The sequence below is a fragment of the Cordyceps fumosorosea genome, assembly GCF_001636725.1.
Source record: "Cordyceps fumosorosea ARSEF 2679 chromosome Unknown scaffold_24, whole genome shotgun sequence".
Classification (NCBI taxonomy): domain Eukaryota; kingdom Fungi; phylum Ascomycota; class Sordariomycetes; order Hypocreales; family Cordycipitaceae; genus Cordyceps; species Cordyceps fumosorosea.
In genome coordinates this window covers 268323-290629 of record NW_017387324.1, presented here as the reverse complement: position 1 = coordinate 290629, position 22307 = coordinate 268323, and the positions used below count along the sequence as shown (strand labels likewise).

The 22307-nt window shown below is 53.7% G+C and overlaps 6 protein-coding genes across 6 annotated transcripts; 3 read left to right on the top strand and 3 right to left on the bottom strand.

The window, feature by feature from the left end:
- Positions 1-659: 659 nt before the first annotated feature.
- On the bottom strand, positions 660-2600 carry ISF_07821 (Cytochrome P450; the record flags this gene model as incomplete). Its single annotated transcript, XM_018851424.1, has 7 exons — positions 660-698; positions 754-1583; positions 1648-1773; positions 1821-1862; positions 1923-2129; positions 2181-2193; positions 2250-2600. 7 exons carry the CDS (start codon positions 2598-2600, stop codon positions 660-662), a joined length of 1608 nt encoding a protein of 535 aa, XP_018701440.1.
- Positions 2601-3967: 1367 nt separating this feature from the next.
- ISF_07820 (Peptidase S51) lies at positions 3968-4525 on the bottom strand (the record flags this gene model as incomplete). The annotated part of the gene is made up of 1 exon (XM_018851423.1): positions 3968-4525. One exon carries the CDS (start codon positions 4523-4525, stop codon positions 3968-3970), a length of 558 nt encoding a protein of 185 aa, XP_018701439.1.
- A 6948-nt stretch (positions 4526-11473) lies between these two features.
- On the top strand, positions 11474-11763 carry ISF_07819 (hypothetical protein; the record flags this gene model as incomplete). Its single annotated transcript, XM_018851422.1, has 2 exons — positions 11474-11560; positions 11614-11763. 2 exons carry the CDS (start codon positions 11474-11476, stop codon positions 11761-11763), a joined length of 237 nt encoding a protein of 78 aa, XP_018701438.1.
- A 2219-nt stretch (positions 11764-13982) lies between these two features.
- On the top strand, positions 13983-14816 carry ISF_07818 (hypothetical protein; the record flags this gene model as incomplete). Its single annotated transcript, XM_018851421.1, has 1 exon — positions 13983-14816. The coding sequence occupies one exon, from the start codon at positions 13983-13985 to the stop codon at positions 14814-14816; it is 834 nt and encodes a 277-aa protein (XP_018701437.1).
- Positions 14817-15068: 252 nt separating this feature from the next.
- Positions 15069-18296, bottom strand: ISF_07817 (Peptidase S8/S53, subtilisin/kexin/sedolisin; the record flags this gene model as incomplete). The annotated part of the gene is made up of 5 exons (XM_018851420.1): positions 15069-15695; positions 15769-16135; positions 16185-17516; positions 17563-17984; positions 18036-18296. 5 exons carry the CDS (start codon positions 18294-18296, stop codon positions 15069-15071), a joined length of 3009 nt encoding a protein of 1002 aa, XP_018701436.1.
- Positions 18297-19555: 1259 nt separating this feature from the next.
- Positions 19556-21366, top strand: ISF_07816 (Zinc finger, C2H2-like protein; the record flags this gene model as incomplete). Its single annotated transcript, XM_018851419.1, has 3 exons — positions 19556-20598; positions 20690-21289; positions 21351-21366. The coding sequence occupies 3 exons, from the start codon at positions 19556-19558 to the stop codon at positions 21364-21366; spliced, it is 1659 nt and encodes a 552-aa protein (XP_018701435.1).
- Between the last annotated feature and the right edge of the window lie 941 nt (positions 21367-22307).

Below are 22307 nucleotides of genomic sequence, written 5' to 3'. Positions count from 1 at the left end.
TTGTTGGAGTCACCCCGGATCCGTCAAGCGGTGCGCTCTTCTCGGGCAAAGCGATGAAGACGGCGAGACAAGCCTCTGTGTCGCTTGCGGATATCGGCCCCCCCCCCCCCCCCTTTTCTCCCCCCTTGGGTTTCTTTCTTCTTTCCCCGTCAATGAACCGCTCTTGTGAGGAGCTTTGCGGGCTTACATACTTTTTTTGATGCTGGTTGTCTGCGTGGAAGACAACGGCCGCCAGTTGGGCTGCGAGCCCGCTCTGACTTTACTTGCATGCACTGGACTAGAGTTCGCATTGTATTCGATTATATATTTCAATTACAATCTGCTGCTTGCCGTAGCGACAACCGTAAATCGGGCTGACGCCCGTCTGCGTTCTTTTGCAACTCGTCTCGGCGTTTCCTGACCATCCGCCTCAGACAGCTCCCGTCTGTCAGCAACCTGCACACTCAGTCCTGTCAGATGCGCTGCTGACGAGAGCATCAGGCACGATATGGCGATCTAGACGGAACGATTGCTGCGACAGGCATGCCGAGACGGATGCTCCCCAAGCTGAGACTGGGAAATCATCACGACTTGTTCCAATTTTCAAGCCCCATGACATAAAACATCGCCATCATTATATATTAAACGAAAATTTGTCGTTCTATAGCTTCCAATACCCATCAGTTCGCCTCCAAGAGAAAACGCAAACCTTTGCTTCCCTAAAAGTGGCATTAGTCATCGTCCTCTTCATCCTCGGCACATTTGTTCACATACCTTGTAAGGGATCGGGATGAAATAATCCGATGCCATCTGACAGTCGCGCGGTGTTGTCTCAAAAATTCTGAACGAACCGATATCGCCGTCTCGGCGGTCGCCCTTCAAGTCGCCGCCGACCACCCCGCCGCTGCCCCAGCAGCGGAAGAGCTTAGCGAGCATGAGGTGCAGCTCGGCCTGTGCGAGGGCCTGGCCGAGACAGACGCGGGTACCGCCGCCAAACATGATGAGGTAGGAGTCAAGGCGCTCGTCTTCGTTGAGCCAGCGCTCAGGGTGGAAGCCGAGCGGGTCCGGGAAGATTGCCTCGTTCATGATGGTGCGGTAGGGACTCATGCTAACGACAGTGCCAGCGGGTATGTGGTGGGTGTGGCCGGTGGCCGGGTCGTTGATGTCAAACGACTCGTCGGGCGCGATGCGTGACAGCCGGCTGCTCGTGCCGACGCCGTGGCGAAGTGCTTCCTTGACTACGGCCCGCAAGTACGGCAGTGATTCGAGGCGGGCGAGCGGGACGACCTCGTCGCGGTTGGGGATGGCGGCGAAAAGCTCGTCACGCAGGCGTGTGAGCGTCTCAGGCCGGTTACACAAGTGGAAAACAGCGAGCGAGAGCGTCCACGACGTCGTCAGTGTGCCGCCCTGGACGAGGATCTGCCCGTCCTGTGCAAGCCGCGGTGTCTCCTTCTCTATGGCAGGGAGCTCGTTTGAGGCGAGCAGCTCGTGGAAGATGGTTGGGTGGCTGACGTCGAGTTCCCAGCGCTTGGTGCCCTGCGTAGACTTGATTTCGTCGATTTGCTGGAGGATGTCGTTTTTTAGCTTCAGCCAGCCGTCCCAGCCTGTGGTTGTAAGTATATGTGTAGTTTCGCTGAGAGGTAGCAAACGTGCCTGGCACCCAGCGACCGGAGATGGATTCCGGTAGGGCATTCACGAGGGTCAGTGCCCAGTTCATGTGCTTGATGATAGGCCCCATGTGAGTGCCTTTGAGGAGGCTGTCGGTTGTATGGGCGCCAAAGTCGGGCTCCTCGACTGGAAGGTGTTAATGCTGGGGCGGTTGAGTTGGATGGTGGGCTTACTTAGGTGGTCGCTTCGCGCAAACGCGTATTCATTTATAACGTCTAGGTCAATTGTCAATCAAACATGACTGAATAAAGCTGTATGTACTGATGAATGTTTACCATTGGTGTAAGCAGAGAAGGGATACATCACGTCAATCGGCTCGGTCGGACGGCTCTGTGCTTCGCCACGAAGGCGGCCGAGAAGCCGGTCTACTCGCTCTTCGAGAATAGGCTGAAGATCGCGAACACTCTTAGTCGAGAAGAACTGATTCAATGGATTGCGACGCAGTCGGTGGTGATCGTGGTCGAGAGTGGACAGGCCGCTATCTGCGCAGAGTTAGTCAGAATGGACGACCAAGTGGCATTGCCGGTACGCACGAGGAGCTCCGAACTGTAATAGGGTAAGCAGCCGTTGTACATTTCATCGAGACTCTTATGTCTGCTTACCTGCTTTGCCCAGAATATCCACTTGTGGCGACGGCGGTGCGGCCCCGCGTACAGCTCAGGGTGAAAGTCATGGTCACTAACATGGACTTCCCAGGGGCTGATCCTAATGACGGGGCCGTACTGCTCGTGCATCTTGACGATCCGAAAGGTATACTGCCCGCCAAGGATGATATCGTAGTAGAACTCATAGTACTGCGTCAGGGCGGCGAGCTTGGGGCCGGGGAGGTGGGCGATGGGACTGTAGTAGAGGCGGTAGATACCGAGGCACACGGCGTAGACGAGCCAGCAGGCGAATGAAGTGTAGGCAGCAAAGCACCAAGAGAAGTCGACAGCGATGTCTGAGATGGCCATGATGGGCAGGTTTCCAACGTGCCTGCAATGAAGTATTCTGCTGGCGGCAAGTGTTGATGAATGCGGAAAGGAGAACGGAGAGACACAGAGAAAAGCGTTTGCATTTATAGATGGACGGATAGATGCAAGACAAGAAAAAGGATTAATTTTTGCAGCATGCAAACAGACAGCTGTCGCAGAATTGGCAGCTGGCAAGCCTCAATTTGTCTGGACCTGCCTGTCTACCTATTCGTATTGTGTGCGGACCGTCCTTCTTGTCACCATCCTTGCCCTTAACATGCAGCACCCTGCATCTTGCATCCTCCAAATCCATTAATCACCAGCTGCGTCTCTCTTTCATCCCTACCTGGCCGATTTTATTCGCGGTTTGAACCTATCGGATCGCGGCAAATTACCTGCAGCTGCAGACTGACACCCCGTTTGCTCATTGTGGACATTCGTGGGCCGGGGTTCAAGGCAATGCCTTCCCGGCCTTCAGGAACCCTCTTGCAGGTTCCGCGGGCTAAGATCCCATCAATTAACCATCTGTTCTATCAGAAATCGCCTGCGCACGGGTAGTGTTCTATCACTATCTTGGCATTGTGGCTAATCTTCATCCTATGTCCTCCAGAACGGGCGCTACTCTGGATCGACCGCTTGGCTAAGGCGCGGCTATTTCCTGGCATCGGTCTGCTCCGAAAGGCAAGGCACGCGACACTCTAAAATGCCAATTGCTGCTTTTTATTCAAAAGGAAATGCTGACGTTATCGATAGATACTGTTCTTCCCTCACGATCGGCCCCCGAAAACGTGCGGCCCCCAGTACCAGCTCTGCCTCGCAGGCTGCGCTCCAGCCCTCGCGCCCTCCACTCCATCAACATGACCCCACGCCTCATCACACACACCGCAGCGGTCTTGTGTAACGGCAATGCCTGGCGACGAGTAGTATTCATGCTGATGTTGTGTGGCGCAAAAAATGGGCGTTTCTGTCAACGCATGGCGTCCCTTTCCGGTCAGTTCGACCAGCTCCGTCTCGGCAGTGTCTTGTCCAGCCATCGCAAGTTCTTTCTTCCAGACACGCATCGAGACAGGCCAACACACAGTACATATACAGCGCCCATATTACGGCGGCTATCTCGCCCATTGCTGCGTTCAAGACTGCACTTCCACTTCCATGCACCGAAATCAACCCCTCCAGACGCACCGCCCGTAGAGGGCACTTGTCGCCTGGGCACAGCGACATTCGAAAAGACTAACACAAGATGAGAATCCTTCAAAGCACCATCATACCACGAGCACGCCCGCGAGAGAACAATAGCATCGATCAGAAAAGTCTTCCCCCGACCCGAGACCTGTCTATAGTGGAAAATTCAGCGTCGCATTCGCTGCTCAAACCGTTCGTCGTCCATCGGATGTGAATACATAGGCTGGTGATGGCCCCGCATTCAACGCGCACCCCGAAGGATCAAACTGGACGCCGCACGTCTCCGGTATACCAATCACCGTTACCCCATGTTCCTGACTCCAGCGGTGACAGTGGCCCTCGAACCTGTCAACGCCCTGCTCAAAATGAGGATACGCCACGCAGCCTCGAAGCGCATCCAACCCTTGCATGTCCACCAGCAGATCGCCAACGATGTTGTCGTCCTGCCCGCCCACGCTACTGTCCGCAATGGCGATGCTGGCGCCGAGCACGAGTGCGCCCGCGCTCCCCCCGTAGATGCGCCCGCCCTGGTCCAGGAAGACTCGCAGGGCGCGCAGCAGATCGTGCTCCCGCAGGTGGTGCAGGAGCCGGAAGGTGTTCCCACCCGGAATCGCGACCACGTCGGCGTTGCCCAGGCCGAAGTCAGGACCGGAAAAACCAAGAGAAATGGACGAGAACGCGCCGAATCGGGCCAGCGACCTGGTGATCCATTCCTTGGTGCCTAGCCACCGGGTGGAGGGCATCGCGAAGGGCCAAATAACGACTCGCTGGCCTGCCTCATAAGCCAAGTCCCAGATGGGTGCCTCATCCCTCTCTGAACCCCCGCCTCCCAGGTAGATCATTTTTGGCACGGTTGAATGACCTTTTCGACCTTTATGTCTCAGGTTGTGAGACTACGCACAAAAGTGCGCAAAGCAGTTGTGAGAAGGTAACCTATGAGAGAGCTGTTGGGAGAATGACGAATGACAATTTCCTACGCCGCCGCTCCCCGCATCAGTTTTCAGCTAGCCCTGAGTGACTATTTCAGGCATCACAGCCAGCCATAATGATTGACTTTCCGACGGACGTCAAACTCATGCTGCGACGGTGGAAAGCGATGATGAGACGAAATTTCTATATCAGGATGGTGTCGTCTCCATCGAATCATCTTCTGGCTCGCCAAGATCGCTCACCGGGAAGCCGCAGCATGCAAGATGCATCAGCATCACATTTGAGCCCGTACGATAACCCCCATCTTTCATGCAAGTGTGTGTTCAATATACTCAGCTAAACTTTCTGCATGTAATCTGATGCAAACCAGCAGCTACGTCAGATCTCCAATGCACAACTGCTACACAGACGCGGGGTTGCCACTCCGTGGTGGTGCCTCAGCCCGTGTGCCGCGTCGCACAGGGGAGAGGCGTTGACGAGAAGTCACCTATCAGACATTTCTTTCAAGTAACACAACGTCAATGAGGTAGAAGAATATTATTGGCCTGCAAAACGGCGCATGATGTTCACCTGTTGGCAATTGACAGCCTCTGTGGGAGGGAGCGCTGATGGAGTCTCGTCTTCCAGGGCCTTAACGAGCCGATTCTTGTCACCTGCCTTGGTTTCACACCAGACACTCGTTGTCTTGTTTCGAAATTTGACACTTTGCGATGATTCGTCGCACAGGAACGAACCATGACGTTGGGACGGCTGGACCCTGACGCTGTCGATGCGAACTCCCCGCATGCATGACCAGCGTATGCTAGCCCGTCGCCTCCGACTGGATAAACATCAACACTGCACAGACAGCTGCATATTTGTTACCTGCCACTCACTCAAGCACTCGGTATTGATAGAGGGGCACAATTTAGCTGTGCGAGGGCTTGGGGGACTCACCTGCTAAGATGGAAACAGCGACGGGCGGTGCGCCTGAAGGCAAAACTCAAGAGCAATGTATTAAAAGCAAAAGTCTATTCAAGAAAACGAGATTGTACATTTGACATACAAGTCTCTGCAGCGATATATGCGCCATCCGTCATGGCGTGCCGAAACTCATCGGCGAGAATCGGTTCCCACGAGTCTTGAAGCTCTCCACGAGTCCCCGCAAGCCTGACGTGTGGTTGCCCACTTGCTGCGGGAGTGCCCGCTAGCTGCATGACTCTGCATGAAGCTCGACCACTTGGGATTGCCTATCCTGTCATTCCGCTCGCCATGTGAACATGGCAGAGACGACGATCACATTGAGTCCTGTGTTCCTTTGGGCGCCAACAAAAGACAGCCGCAGCCTCCAAACTGTGCCCGAAAAAAACAAACAAAGCTACCGTCCCGCGAGTGCCCAGAGAATCCAAGTTCCGGCATGTCTCGCTCTTCAGATGAAACTGTTCTCGCCCAACCTGATCCACACCTTTTTTTTCTCGAGTACCATTCCGCGAGGAATGGATTTTTCAAAACAAGTGGCGGTGACGCCGTCTATATGGTATTCTTCGTCGTTGGAAATTTTTCTGGTCGCCCGTGTTTTTCGTCGAAATCTATTGCTCCTGACCGGAAAGAGAAAACAAAAGGAGATAACGATGCTCCCAGAGGGCGCTGGTGGCCAGCCCGGCGGTCTGAGAGTGGCGCAAAAAAGGGTCTCGACGGTATTTCCCGCACTCCGAAGATTATTATCCGTAAGGAAGAGAGAAGAGCAAAACGCCGCCGTCTATAACTTTTTGTCGACAAGTAGGAAATGGGGGTTGACTGGTACAATATCTTCGTCATGGTTAGCCAAAACGTCGTTGGGACTTGCGGACATGGTGTAGCTTGACGGAACGTACTAAGTGGTGTAGTAGTCTTGGTGAGTAGGGAGCGTCTTGTTCACGCATTGGTCCGACGCATCGTTATTTCGGCTTGGCGGGCTGGGGGTTGTTGGGCTTGTTAATGCCCGTCGTGTCATAAGGTCCGCGTGCCATTATGAAGGTTTCGGCCAGGTGTCGCAAAAGGATGTCGGGTGGGTGGGCTTCTATTGCTCTTGTGCCTTTTGTCGTTCTTATCGAGTACGGTTGCGCAGTGTGCAGCTTTGACGGTACACTTGGAGTAATAAGATGTATGCGTGTGTGTATGCAACAGGTCGACGAGCTGGAGAGCAGCAGTCAGAGGCGTGTACTGGAAGAATGATTGCCAAAAAAGGGTCAAGGATCGTGCGAGAGGGGACGAAGATGTGAAGAGAGGTGGTGGGACAAGAAGACAGGAAGAGAGAGGGACACGAGGATATTTAAATCCGTGGACAAGAGAGGGAAGACAAAGAGATGAGGACCGAAACGACGACCCCCGTCACTTTGAATGCAGGCTCGCGTGGCTTTCTGGGCTTCTCGATCCCAGCATTGCTCAGACCACCTATTATTACTTACTCGTACCGGGAATCAATCGCATGGACGGTAGCCGATGTTGCGGTCAAACAGCGAAGCGGTGAATCTCTACTCAAAACCCCTGAAAGGAACGGGCCAGAGAAGAAGAAAAGATGAAGACGCTGAGACCCTCAGTCTAATCTTTTGGTTTGGGGGCATTTTATTTTTTATTATTTTTTCCTGGGCGGGCGGGCTCCCTCACTTCTCTCACACTTGTCATTCTTCTCTTGCCTGCTACTGGTACTGAACCACTGAACCAGGACTAACATGGGTTCCAGATCGACAGGGGTGTGCTGTCCTGTGGTCCCGGGCAGCTTGGTTGGGCTGGGTCTTTTGGGAATGGGAAGGTTTAGGCCGTTTGGAGGGCTTGGAGACAGCGGCCGGGGGGAAGGGAGGGGCGAGAAGAAGGGAAGAAGGGAAGACAAGGAGCTGGGACTGGGCGCCCAACAGAGGAGGAAAGCAAGCCAAAAGAGGTGTAGGGTCGTCTCTCGCTACTGGGATTCCTTGGGTGGATGAGGAAAGTGGAAACTTGAGCGGCCATGGGCCGTGGCCCGGCAGGTCGGAAATGCTACCCGCCGGTGCGGGCTGGCGCTTTGAAGGTGTGTGCAAAGTTGTGTGGTGTACGGATACTGTTTGTCCTTGGTCCTTGGACGGAAGGCAAGGATGCGATGGCTTTCTTTTTTTTTTCTCGTCTTCTCGCGGGCTGGGCTGGGGTCCTTGTGGCTGAACTTTGATCGAGGCGAGGGGGCATGAGAGTTTCGACGCATCCCGTGTCCGCGTTCCCGGAGAGCACGGCCATTGGCTCACCGGAAGCCCAGACGGCTGGGCGAGACGACGACTCACACCTCACACACGCATACCTACACCTCGTCGCTTGCCACTGCCGGCAGCCGGGGACGACCTCGAAAAGGCAACTTTATACGACAGAAGCCGAAGAAGGGGGCCGACGCAGGTTCCCGTGATGGCAAAGCTTGTGCGGTACTGTGCATCTGTATAGTCGCCGGGAGGATGGGGCCGTCGAAACAACAACAACAACAAAAAAGTCGAATGGAAAGAAGCTTCTACGGTCCCCTTTGTTTTCAACGGTCCAACTGTCGACTGGGGGATGCCAATCTAACAGGAGTGGGTTTCTACGGTTGAGCGACCGAGACAGGAGGAGTCGACGGTGACAACATGGGCACAATCCTGTTTTTCCAAGGGCGATTCAGTCAATTTTTTTCCCCGATTCTCGACCAAAAGACGAGAGGCATGTGGATTTCGAAAGTAGATTGACTGGACGACCACTCCGCCAATTGCCTTGCCATCCCCTACATTTTTCGGCCTCTTGTGGTGGTTTCCCCTGGTCCTCTTCTGGCGGTCGCAAATCCATGCATGTTGGCCGTCTTTCTTTTATGATTATTCTTTTCTTCGATGGAGAAGAATTTCTGGGGAATAATCCAGTTAATCTCAGCACAGACTGGCGCTCCCCCTCTCGCGTCCAGGGTCTTGTTTCTCACCAAAAGGCCCGGGCTTCTCTTGCTAGCCCAGAGACGGAATAGGGAAGTGTCATGGAACTGGGGTGGAATTATTTCATCATTACCGAGTGCGACCAAGCAACGAATCAATACAGGAGCCGACGCGGCGCGTTTTCGAACCAACTAAAGGCGACGCTGCGAGTGAACTAGTACACCAAGCTGTCTTGACGACCGACGTGGTTAGAGTTGCCTTATTCGTGAAAGCCGCAGATAGCTGTCTAGCAGATAGTATTGTCCAGCCTTCCATGACTGACAACATTGGTTGCTCTTCCGGCGTGGATCACCGTTGGCTGTGCTACAAAAAATGAAAATTTTTACAGACAAGGGCATCTATCAGAGAAGCAAAAAAAGAAGAATAAGGATTGAACGGATACTGGTAAAAATAAACGGCCACGACAGGGAGCCGTTAAACTTCATTGCTGCAGGGTGTGCAAGGGGCCCTTGGGAAGGCGAGTCAAAACGGGAAAAATGCCCACAACGTGTTAATATTTTTTTTTTTTGCCCTGGGAACCAAGAACGGTCCGTCCAGTCATCCAGTGTGCCGGGAGCTTGGCAGGGATATAGATTTGACTTTTTCTTTGTATTTTTCTGGAAGCATGCTGGAGCTCCTGATGCTATATTCGTTAAAAGGGGCCGGCCAGCCGGGAGACTCCCGAGGGTTATATTTGCCGAGTCAGCTGTCTTTTCATTGCGTCTTTCCCGGTCAATAAGAAGACTTGAAATTGAAATACATACGATTCCTGTTGTTGACTTGGTGACTCGTGTCAGGACAACAATAATAACAACAACCACAAAGAGAGAGGCACGTTTCAAGGTTTTGGTCGGTGACGGGCGTCGCACGTCTGAGCCAAGGGGGGAGCAAGGAGGCGGTGACATGCTGCAGCCAGGGGGGAGCCACCGGCTTGGGTCGTCCGATGTGGGAAGAAAAACCGAAGGGCGAAAAATAAACTTGACCAGTGGCGGTGACGAGACAAGAAGAAAAGGAAAATGCTCGGCAGAGGGTCGGTCGATACCCCCCCCCCCCCCCGGCTGCGGTGGCCCGGTGATCCGCCATCGGCACATGCGATTTCTCATGGTTGCGTTTTGGGATACATTTGGCTGTGCATCTGCCGCTTTCCTTTTGACAAAAAAAAAATCCCCCCAAGACAAGATAGTGCCGGGCTGGGCTGGGCGGCCTGGACCGGTGCCGGTCCTACGAGCATCCGGAGGGACTGCGTGGCGCCTCCCGGTATCCGATGGCTTCGTTCCCCTGCAGATGGCGTTTTTTCCTTTCCTTCTTGTCAGGGGCAGGAGGACCTGGACAGGAAGGGAGGGGAGGACGGGCTGTGCCGGGGCGGGTGATGGCTGTTGGTTTGCCGCGGATCTTCGGGTGGTGGACACATGGAATGGGTGTACGTAGACTGCGGCATGGTGCTGGACCAAGAAGTGGTGGTGGTGGTGGTGGCGAGACGGGCGACCAATTTCATATATACGGAATGAACATGCCATCTGTGCCAATGATGGGCTGTGTTGGATGATTGGGACGGTGATTGGTGATTGTGATTGACGTGGGGTCAATATACTGATAGCCGCCGACACGGGCATGATTGTCGACGACATTGTTGATGGACAGCTGATGGGATGGGATGGCCAGAGCGATTGCAAGTGGCTTGCGTACGACGGATCTACAAAGCAGTATGGCGGCACTCACTCCCTGTCGAGTTTGATTCACCAATTTCACAGCTCGTTCAATCATAGAACGCCGACAAGCTTATCTGATTCAGCCGCGCAGGCAGCAAAGAAAGGATGCTGTTGGAGTCGTGTTGGACTGATGAGGTTGAATGGTACGTACAGTACATACCCTACACTGCATGTCTCGCGAAAGGGATCGATGATCAGGTCGGGCTCCTGAGAACCCCTGGCTTGGCCTGTTCTTCCTTCAGAGTGGCTGCATCGCAGATGGCAGCGGAAGACATGGTGCCTACATACCCTACCGCTACGTAACGGGACAGTCTCGTGCGTATTTTTAGTTACTTGGGAGGGTTTCTTTTGCCTCGAGTACCTGTTTCAGCAGCTTCCGATAATGCAGAGGGCAGTGCTGTGAGTGGTGACGACCCGATGATCGGCCAGCAAGACACGGCCAGAAGAGCCGGCGTTGTCTCGTCTGGAAATTTCTTCCAATTGAAAAATTCTTGGTTAACCTGCCTCGCCGAGTGGGTGAGTGATGGCCTCGACTTGACATGCAGTGACGATCAGCGGCTCTCAGGGCGTCACCGCGGGGCAAGGTGGCTCCTGGTGAGGAGGAGCTTCCAAGCTTCGCGGCTGTTGATGGGGCGTGAGTATGGATTGAGTATTGGACACTTCTTGGAAATTGTACAGTTGTGGGTGGAGAAGGGATGTTTGGATGATGATGTCGAGTCTTTGCGCCAAAAGCAGAGAGAGGCACTACAAATTACTGATGATGCTACTGCGTCGCTACCGTATAACAGTACCCTAGAGTCCATTGAGAGCTGCACGTTGCGAGATGAAGATCGCAAATCGAATAGATGGCCATCTTTACTTTTGAAGTTTTTTTTTTTTTTTACCATTTCATTCCACATGGTTCTTTGTGTCATTGAATTGTCGACTGTGTCAACCCAAGACCCAGCGTGACGAATGCATGACGCCGACGATATCAAGTGACGTTTGCGTCTCCACATACGACGAACAGACAACTTGTATAAGAGAAGTCAGTCGTCCATCTCCAAGTGCGACTCAACCAATAACAGCCTAGTCATCAATTCCCGAATTCATTCAAATTCCATCCACGACATCTTACCCTCCCAACCTAAACAAACTACCCGTCATGCCTCGCCCCGGAGATGGTTCATCACACAACGGCCCCTTTGAGGAGGCCGGCCACGACATCGTGCACGGCGCCGGCCAAGTCAAGGTATGACCCGTACTGTATTTATAATCTTAATCCTAAATATTAATAACGCATAGAAGGACAAGGTTGACCGCGCCGACAAGACGGCCCCTCTGCCGGAGCACGAAAAGGGCGCCGGCCTGGACGGCATGAACGCGAGCGGCGGCCAGAGCCAGGGCATCAAGAAGGGCGACGACGTCGGTCAGGGCGGCTCGACCAGGAGCTAGATTTGATTTATATCGGTAACAAAGCAATCAATTAAAAAAAAAACCTATCAATAATTTAAAAAAACAAATATGACAAATATAACCAAAAAAAACTTCATTAAAAAGAAACTCGGGTGTGCATGGTCATCTCGGAACAAGGGGACGGCAAGTTTCCTCCCAAATCGGAGTGAGAGAACAAGTCTAACTGGAAGAAGCGCAACGAATCATGTCTGGCTGGTCTTTTTTTTTTTTTTTTTTTTTTTCTCTCGCAGGACGGTTGGTGCCTTGCGGCTGGGCTGGCTGGGACAGCGCCGGTCCGTCTTCAAGGGAGGAAGTAGGCATGATTGCTATTCTTATTGCAACAGGTTCCTTTCTTTGACCTCGAACTTTTGCGTTTTTTGTTGAGTTCCCGTCGTTGCCGTTGTCAACTTGGCTAAATTCACAGAACAACTTGCAGGGGACATGATCGTCTGAGACATTTCAATGGCACCACGACGCGACAAGGGAGGGGGGGGGGCACAGACCGCCCAATAAACTTGACAAGCACCAACCATGTTCGTCTTTGCTTGGAACTTGGCAAGTTTTGTCTCGTTTGCGTCAAGTCTTGACAACTTGTGTCGGTCAGACCAACATGGCGCCGGGCGCCCGCCCGTCCGCGCCGGGTCCGTCAAAGCTCCTGGGCCGGGGGCCCGGGAGGGTCTTGGACGTTTTTAAAGTTGGCAATTGACAACGGGTAACGGTCAACGGCCAGGGAAGAGAGCATCCAGAACGATCTAAAACGGATGGCGGGCGCGAATGGCCTTGACAGACGCTCCGCTGGGCAGATTGAGGCAATTCCGATGGCAAAAATTTAATTTAGAGAATGCGACACAAAAGTCTTCTCCTCGTGGATGTCCTTGCAACTCGTGCCCAACCCTGATGAAGTGTATCCGTGACGAGGACTGGCCTGTGGACGGCAAAGCAAAGTCTTCCCGTCATCTCGTCGTTCTCCAACGGTAGTAGGTATGCTCTCGATACCGTGATGTGATAGGCCTTGCTGGCCGATACAAGCAGCGCGCAAACCATCGCAAGGATGCGTCAACTGTACTTGTCCCAGAAGGCTTTGGCACCTGTCCAAACTGCGTCGCCCGACTTTTGAAGCTGCCATGTCCAAAGGTTGGTGGCCACCTCTATAGCCCAACAAGGCGGTGCGCAGCAACGGTTACGCACCACATGAAGCTTGGTCGTCGGGAGGATGTAGGCAAATACATCACCACAATGTACTAATAAAAAAAAAGGACCGTCGTGTAGGTCGCAGCTAGAACGGGGCCCGGACGAGCGAGCCCCGCGCATCTCTGCTGAAGAACTAGCTCCCCGCGGCCTATCGGCCGGCGGGGTCCCCGGGCCCTAATTCCGGTACCGTAGCGTCTGATGGCGGCAGATTAGACGCGGCGAATCGGCTCTGAAGACTGCTCCTACTCTTCGTAAGGCTAAAATTCTGATTGCGCTTCGTAGCATGCTGCTAGACCTGCACTCGTTTCGATGTCAGCAATATGCTTTGGAGCCTTCCCATGAACTGCAACCCGGAGGAATGACACGTTACGGGAGGGCGGCGGCGGAGGCCCAGCTCGCTAACCAAGTGCAGCTTAGCTAACTGCGAGTATGTCTGCGGGTGTCTTGGCTCAAGGTCTTGATCGTGCCTGCCGGGGATGTATTTGCAGAGCCAAATGAAGTTGACGAGCAGGCTGCGGCTGACAGGTGAGGGGTGCTGCGGCCTACAGGAGGAGTGTTGCGGCCCTATCATCTCAGTATTGGGCAGAAAAGAGGAAATAGCTAGTGACACTGTGTAACAGCTATATGATAAGAACGAAAGGTAGTGTAAATAAGTTAGCAATTTATCTATACTTAAAGGGCATAGTCTGGGCACCTGGTGGTCATAGAGGAGCACTCTTAGACCGGACGAGGGCGGTCGACAGTACCGTGATAATTCCTCCGACCAACCGCTCAGGCGTGCCATAGTAGAATGTTGATCAGTTCTATTTACGGAACATATCCCTCAGATAAGAGCGTATGCAATGAATATTTGCAGTTGGGCCGCAATCATATGCAGGGAAGGCTGATGGCTTGTGTGAATGCGTCGGCGGGGGCAAAGACCACCTCCTGCCGACGATAAGTATCTCATAATCCCGGAATTTGGGAAACAGCATCAGCCAACTCACTCTTCTCTTGAATAGCTGACAACGTAATCAAATTCTCTCGAAATGGCCAACCAAGTGAAGAGCTACTTCCTCGCTCCCGCCTGGGACTACTCCCCTGACTGCGCTCCAGGCAACACGATTGCGCTGTGGAATCTCGTCACCCACCCCAAAAAGATTATTCCTCCTCTAGACGTTGCGATCAAAGCGCCTGATGCTTCTGTGACCTTCAAGAACGACTTCCAATGGTCGCACGAGACGAAGAGGGCGTGCAGGTTTGGCGTCTGGACCAAGTTCCTCGCCATTCTCGGCGGTGCCGGCGCCGACGCCGGGGGGGAGGGAGAAAAGGCGATTACGGACCGCTACAGCTTCAAGACCATCGTGACCAAGGAGGCCTACCCGTGCGAGGCCGACCTGCAGAGGATGGTCAGCCAGGGCGCGGCGCGGAAGTACCTCGAGAGGTTCAAATTCAGGCGGCCGATCTACGTCGTCGTCGGGATCAAGGAGGCCATCGGGGCGAGCATGGAGAGGGTCAACGCCAGGAGCGTCGGGGCGGACCTGGCCGTGGGCGCGGACCTGGCCGCGGCCGGCGCGCCGGGAGTCTCCCTCGGCCCGGAGGTCAGCGCCAGCAGCAGCCGCAGCGACGTGTCTTCGTTTCGGGACAGCACCGACTTCGTCTTCGCGTACCGCGTCCGCAAGATCCTGATCGACCCCGAGCTCAACATCGTTAAGCAGAGCGATGCTAAGGGATGCGTGCTCGGCGTCGAGGCGGACGATCGCGGCAAGGTTGTCCAGGTCAAGGGGCTCGAAGAGGAGGACTTTAAGGCCGCGGCCACGGCCGGGGAGCGAGAGATGGTGCACGATGACGATGGAGAGGTTTACGTCACGGTTCTTGCTTAGAGTGCTGCCAAAAGATTGAGAATCCCGGAACCTGTTGGGGCTCGCAACGGATATTCTTGTCCGGACTACGCTTTCCCCCCTCCTCGGTTGCTCTGCTTCACGCTGACAGGGGATTTGACTTGACTATATACTAGAAAGTGACTACATTATGAGACTAAACTATGTACGGCGAAGGGCTGTTATTGGATGGGTCCAGGGAATAAGACTTGACGCACCAGACAAGGGGCTTCTTAGCATCATCAGTGCGAGCAATCAATCAGTGCTACCGCCATCCTCCTGTTGCTTCCCTCTAGGGTTCAACAACACCCCGAACTTTATTCCAATACCTTCTATTGTGTTCCGGGAACTGCTAAAGTACCTTGCCAAGTTGAGATAGCGAAATTGGCCCTCGGGTTGCCGAGCCAGCTCCTGCAGCAGTGTCTGCATCCCCTGGAACCTGTACACCTTGTAGTAGCATTTCTTATGGCTCGAGACGATGGCAGGGACCAGCGCGAAGAGAAACGCCGCCAGGGAGACGGCGATTGCGGTCGCGTAGGACGTGCCGCAGCAGCGCCGAGTGGCACTGGTGCTACCGCTGCTCGTCAGCCACGCCGACTCAATGTCCTCCCCCAGGATGGCAAAGTTGGCGTCGCACTTCGGATCCGCGTTGAAGCGAGACCAGTCGCCGTCCGCGTTGGTGGAGTGCATGCCAAAGACGGAGTGGCAGCTGGCTGGGAACCACCGGGGCTCGTCCGGCCCGCTGTTGGAGGCCGCGGCGAACACCAAGACCTGCTTATCGGGCCAGGAGGGCCCCGTAATCTCGTCGATCGCCGCCTCGATCTCCCCAATGGGTTCGGGAAACCCGGCGGACAGGTTGACGATGTCAACCTGCCACGTATTCTTGGCATGAAGTAAAGCCTTTGCGGCCCCCGTTAGCGCTGACAAGGCCGAGTTGTGGCCTGAAGACACTCACGTTCTTGATGTTGGCAGCCGCGCCACTCTCGAACTCCAATGTTTTGGAAACTCTAGCCACGTAAAGGTCGATGTTTGGGCATAGGTCAAGGAGGAGGTTGGCGACGGAGGTTCCGTGGCCACACTCATCACGACCATTCGTGGTCCTCTGACCTTTGTTTCCATCCACCCAGGAGCAGATCTCTTTAATTCTGGGGTTCAGGCGCGGTTCTCCATCGTCGCAAGATTCTTGGAAGAAGTCGTGCTCTGTGTCGATGCCCGTATCCAGCAAGGCGACCTTGACCCGTGTGTTGGAGGCGCCACCTCCTTGATTGCCGTTGATGACCGCTTTGAAATTTTCGATCCATGCTTTAGAGGCCTTGTAGGGCCTATCATAGTCAGAAACAAGCCTCTCGCAGTAGAGTTGAAAACACTTACTCGTCTTGTGGCAGTGATGGCTGGCCGAGGGCAGCACGGCCAGGCCCCAAGGCGGTCCCGCTGTCCGCGGCTGTTGGTGCATGATTCGGGATTCGAGGCGGACTGTCTGCGACGCTCGCGGCATGTAAAATCGGCTTCTCCGGCAGGCTGAGGTATTCTAAGCTCGTGTGGTATAACGTTGATTTCCCGATGGACGGTCCCGCCGACTCGCGGCTTGCATTGCGGTACATCGAAGTCGCGGTATCGATGCTCCTACGAACGGTAAACGGAGTCCAAGTCCCATCGGCGTTGACGCGCTGGGAAGCCGTAGGCTCCGGGACCCCGGCGAGATCCATCTTTGCCATGTTCTCGTCCGGCAAGGTTGCGCGCAGAGGGAGCACGACCTGATCCCAGATCATCCGGCGAAAGACGACCGGGTCTTTGACGTGGTCCTCCTGCAGACAAAAGTCGATCGCCTGCCGGTAGGTTCCGGAGGCTATGCTGAGGTTTCCATTCTTCAGCGATTTGGCCCAGACGCGACTGGCCTGTCCCCAGCGACCGTGCATGTCTGCAGCGGTCGCTAGATTCAAGAACTGCGCGATGGGCTGTCCGAGTTCGAGTTCTAGCGAGAGGACCCCCAGTTCGAGGATTTGTGGGTGATATATTCTGTCGGACGCCTTGTACTTTGCTAAAGGCGTCGTCGGCAACAGTTTCAGCCAGGGCTCGCATGGAATGTGAGACCCGTGCTTGAAGAAGCTGATATTTTCGGGGTCCCAATGTCCAGTGAGCCAGCGACTCTCGTAGTAACATGACAAAGCATACGCAAGATGGAAAAAAATCGCCATTCTTTGATTCTCACCCCATCTCATCTTTGAGGCCAGCTCGCCGAGACTGTGCTCATATTCGTACCCGTCCTTGTCTTCTGTATCGTGCTTGTGCAAGAGCCAGCGCTTGGCGCCATCAAGTTCGAAATGATGCAGATGTGTCTTGAAAACCGGGTCTACTTCCTTTAAATGGTCGTATATCTGATCATGCGACTTCGCGTCCTTGATCCTCCACGAGTTTTCATCAAGAGGTCGACCGTCGCGTTCGCGGTCTGAACACGAGACGCGTTTGCTTTGCCGATGTACCGAAAAGGCGCTCTCATTTTTCTTTTCGAAGGACAAGACACTTTTCAACTTTGATCCGACTCGTTTCAAGGTATTTCCGTAGAGTATTCCGCTTCTTAGATTTGACGAAAAGCTACTTCTCGGCGTGGATATGAACTCATTCGCGTCTCTTTTCTTGAGTGGCGATGGCGGGGCGGCTTTGCCTTTGCCCGTGGTCTGGATCATCTTGATAGATTCCTTCATCCTGGCTAAATCAGTAAGTGGGAGAGCTATCGTGCATCTTGACTCACTCCTCCGTAGGCTTCGAGTGTAGGCGCACGGGCAGCCAGCCCTTGGTATCCCCCCATGCATTCTCGATCAAGAGATCTAAATACCGGCCATCATCCGATGAACGGGCGCGCGGAGCGCCGCCGAGTCGTAGCCGTAGCTCTCGGTTATGGCATCGCCCTTGCGAGATGCCGTCGAATAAAACGGTGGCTATAGGGTGGACAAACTCGTCGTACAGCACTGTTGCAGTCGAGGCCTCTTGTTTTTGCACCTTCTCAGTTGCCGCGTTTTCAGTTGCCGCGTTCGCGGTGTTGTCTGGGTGTAGTGCTAGGCTTTTGCGAGTGTCTCTCAGTTCCGCTGCCAGCTTGCTGCACTCCTCGACGGATCCTAAGATGGATTGAAATCGGATCTCGGGGCCTGCAAAGAGTTCGTATTGGCCAGTGCTCTGCAAGCGTATTAGAAGCTGATTTGCCTCGTCAAAACTGATTGTTATTACCTCTGACAAATTGTCCGCCCTTTCCAGCCATCGCAACAGGAGCGTTGCTATCAGGCCCACTGCTCTTTCAGGCCCATTGGGTGGTAGACAAGAACGTAGTTTAGAAGCTTGAAGAAAAATAGCTCTGTGCGCGGCGGTAAAGTTCCCGGTACCTGGACTCCCGAGACTCTTATGTGCTGCGGCTTCGAGGGTGGCCAGCCCTTGATCAACAGCTTTCAAAAGGGGATCACGGTGATGATGAGGACTGACGCTGGATGACATGGATTAAAAGAAAGAACAGGTAGCCTAATGATCAGAGGGAGATGGTTGTACGGCTGGTTACACAGTGCATTCAGCGCCGCTCGCGTAATATTGTGGTCGAGGCAAACGTTGGTCGAGTATGACAACGAGGAAGACACGCAAACGATCCGGATGATAAGGCTAGAGGGGAGACACTATGTAGCTGGCATGACTTCGGCAGACTTTATTATGTTCGGATGAGCTTTACATATGCAGCCTCCAGCCGTCAGCAAGTTGGCGCGGGGGTTGTTCTTCACGATGCAGGATCACTGTTTTGTCACACAGGGCTATTTTTATAAAAGCACATGGGAGCCAGACATTTATGATGAATGGGGTACATATTTTCATTACTCTGTCCCGATGACTTTGTATACTATGAATAGCTTGCATGGTCTTTATTTCGCTCAAGTTTTACACACTCAGCACTGTACCGCATCCAAGTTATTAGCCACGATGCAGGCAAGCGGGCTGCGGGCGGCAACATTCCATGTCTCACAGACATCCCTTTTACTGTCGCAAAGGAGCAAGCATATCACAGGATCCATCGAGAAATAAACGACATGGGGTTACTGACTGAGCGAATTCAGATGCAGCGATTAGAGGTACTCCCTAGTATTCGCCTGCGCCATAGTACCTGAACTGATGATGGCTTAGATGCCCACCACCCACTACGAAATACACGACGTGATTAGACCAAAGCCCTGCAAAATAACTACCTGCTGGCTCCTTTATACGACAGTCCAAAGAGAAGTCCTCATTTGAGCTGGGCGTCACGCGCCTGGGCTCAGCCGTGTGCTGGAGTGGCATCTGCATGTTTCAGACTCATTGATTCGTGGGTGCATCGGATACTGCACCACACGGTCCACACCAGGCTGCAAGAGAGTCAAAGGGGCGACGGGGTTGGACAGCCTGAAAGAATATCAAGGGTGAGACGCTGCAGTACGTCCAATCCAGGCAATCACTTACCGCCGCTGCACTCATGGTCACCTGAAGGAAGGGTGCATGTAACTATGTGCGCCAGCCTGAGTTCAGCGCGAGCCGACTTCTACAGCAGTTAACTCCTCTCTCCTCTCTGTCATGTACCCAACGCGCCCCCAACTCGACAGCTACCGGCCGTTTCTAATCCGTCATTTTCACTCCAAAACCACCTACACCAACTACGCCAACTACGCCAACTACTCCAGAAACCCGCGTGGGCATCTCACAGAACCACATCGTGAATATTTCGCAGGAAAAAAATCATGGGCATTGCGTACGAAAACCCCTTTTTGAAGGAGTTCTATGAGGGCGACGTGGGCCTGTCTGCTCAGATTTGCCTCGACCGCTTCCAAAAGGCACTCACTGCCAGCAAGGAAGGTGGCGAGACTGCCAGTGCCATCATGCCCTACCTCCTACGCCGAAGTCTTGCTGAGGCAGAGGAAAAATTCTCCATCTGGACATCCAACACCACGGCGCTCGGCACGGGCCAGGCATCGCTCGAATACCGGCTTCGCTTGCTCCCGGGGGAGCTTGCCAGTCTCGGAATGACAATAGACCGGATAAGCTCGGAACTAGAAAGCTACATCGCTGCCATCGATTCAGACTCCAAGCGTTCTACTTCCGACAGACTCTCAGAACAATCCGAGGCACAGAAGGCCTCATCAACAGGCGCGCAAGAGAACTCGGATGCAGACAGCAACGAAGAGCCAGTCCCGGTGTCCGAGTTGTACGACTATGAAGGTTCGATGGGCTTTATTAACATAGAAATCGAGAGCCTTTATTTCTCGGCTGAGTATATATGCAACGCTGCTGCCATTAACCAAAGGATCATTGCCAAGCCTTGCAGCTTGAATGATTTTGATCAGCGCCGCCTCTCGGTCTTCTGTCGACGGATCCTCGCCCGTGACTTCCCGGGAATATCGTCCGAGCTGAGCGATAGAATGCACGGCACCATGGTCGAGCGCTACCGGCGCCTCTTTCTCCGTACACATACTAATAAAGAGGCTAAAAGGCGACCGTTAATGATCTGGCACGAGGAGTATCCCCTGACGCATCTGCTACTTGAAAGACGAGACGGCAGCAAGCCCTCACTCTTTCGCAGGGCCCAGGGCTTGTATTCAGTGGCCCAGAAGATGCGTTTTCTGCTCGGTAAGTTGACGAGATCTAGGCGGGAAGCGCCCCCGCACAACATCGAAGCGCTCATGCCGCGCCCTCCTGCGTGCTGCCGAGACGGGTCGGATTTTACCTGTGACCTTTGCTCCATGTCTTTGCCAAGCAAGACTGGCCTGCATGAGGAACTGTGGTCGTAAGTCACTCCCAATCATTCTCCCCGCCCTCTCTCGCCGACACTACAAAGGCTACGAGTCCTTCTGACCAAAACCCCTCCCCCCGTCTAGGATGCACGTCAACCGAGATCTGGAAGCTTACGTCTGCCTCGTCGACGACTGCAACCAGCCGGATAACCTATACTCGTCCGCGGCGCAATGGCTCTCCCACATGTCGAACCATTTTCACTACTGGCTCTGCCCCTTCTGCAGTGAGCCGGTGCAGCGTTTCGATCACGAGGACGGCCTCGCGGAGCACTTCAAGGTCGAGCACAAGGAGCCCGACGAGTACATACCAGACTATCTCCCACTTTGTCGACGGGCCAAGGAAATTGTCTTCCAAGACTGTCCCTTTTGCGACTACCCCCCATCAGAGAACATGGCAGAGCACGTCGCTTGCCACCTGCGGTACCTGGCGATCGCGTCGATCCCGTCATACGGCGACGCGACGGCGCCGAGGCGCGACGAGGACGGGGACCGCGAGTCTGTAGCCTCGTCCGAATCCTCTGTAGCCTCGTGCGAAGCTTCCGTGGCCTCTTGCGGAGCCTCCGCGGCGCGCCGGCTACGATCTCGTCTTTGGGTCTTGCGGAGGCGCGGCCGAATACGCGCAGGCGGCGACAAGGACGGCGACTCGCCCTTGGGGAGCGCCGTGGACTTGCCACTGTTTGAGATGTATGAGCCGGGCGGGGATTTTTCTGATCTGTGGGCGCATCTCCTGCCTGACCGACTTCAGGATTGGGGACACTTGAGCGAAATTCAAACGCAGCATGGTGAATGGCGAGAGTTTCGTCGGCAGAAGCCTGACGAGGACGCCAACGACATGGACAAATTGGCTTCCTTTCCCCGCAGGCTGAATTGTCTGGGTGCAAAAATAACCAGGTTCATAGATACTCATTAAACGATCTTGCTTCTCAATAACTTTTCTTTTTTATTTCTCTTCTTTCTTTCACAAATTTTCTTTAATATGGTTTCTTTCTTATAACTTTTCTTTATGATGCCCTTTCTTTATAATGACTTTTCTTATCATGACTTTCCGTCGTCTCGACCTATTCTTCAACTTAAGGATGAACCGGCCTGATGGCCGTTGTGCGAGGTGTGATAAAACGCCAAAAGAAAAAAAAACAAAAGCAAAAACAAAAGCAAATCAACGACGATGGGAGCCAAAAAGTATTTCTCATTGTGAAAATGGATATAGCCTCACGCCCAAGTACCTCGCTGTCGCGGATTGGGCGAGGAGTGGTGACTGGCTCCTCCGATGCATCTACTGGAAACAGATTTGACACAAAACAATTCAAGAAAAAACAGAATATAGATACGCTTCAAAGATGCCAAAATAAACAGGGCAAATTACGCAGAAATATTGTCAAAGCGAATGCACGAGAAGGGGCTGTTTGATATCCTGGATGGCGACATCAAGTATGCTCAATTGAAGTCTTCCGATGCGTGTGAACCATTGGAAAGACTGCTTCGGCTGTGCTCAGTGCCGGTACAGAGGGGCAAGACAGGTGATGCTGCGCGATTCTGTGCGTAAAAAGCCATGACAGAAACTTAAAAAAAAAAGGATGGAAAGATAAAAAATCCCAATGTGCAAAGCAACCCCAAACTAGTCAACTAGTCAACCAGTCAACATGGAGCAGACTTATGCTACGCTACGCTTACATACACCATATAAGTCGTGACAGCGACAGTG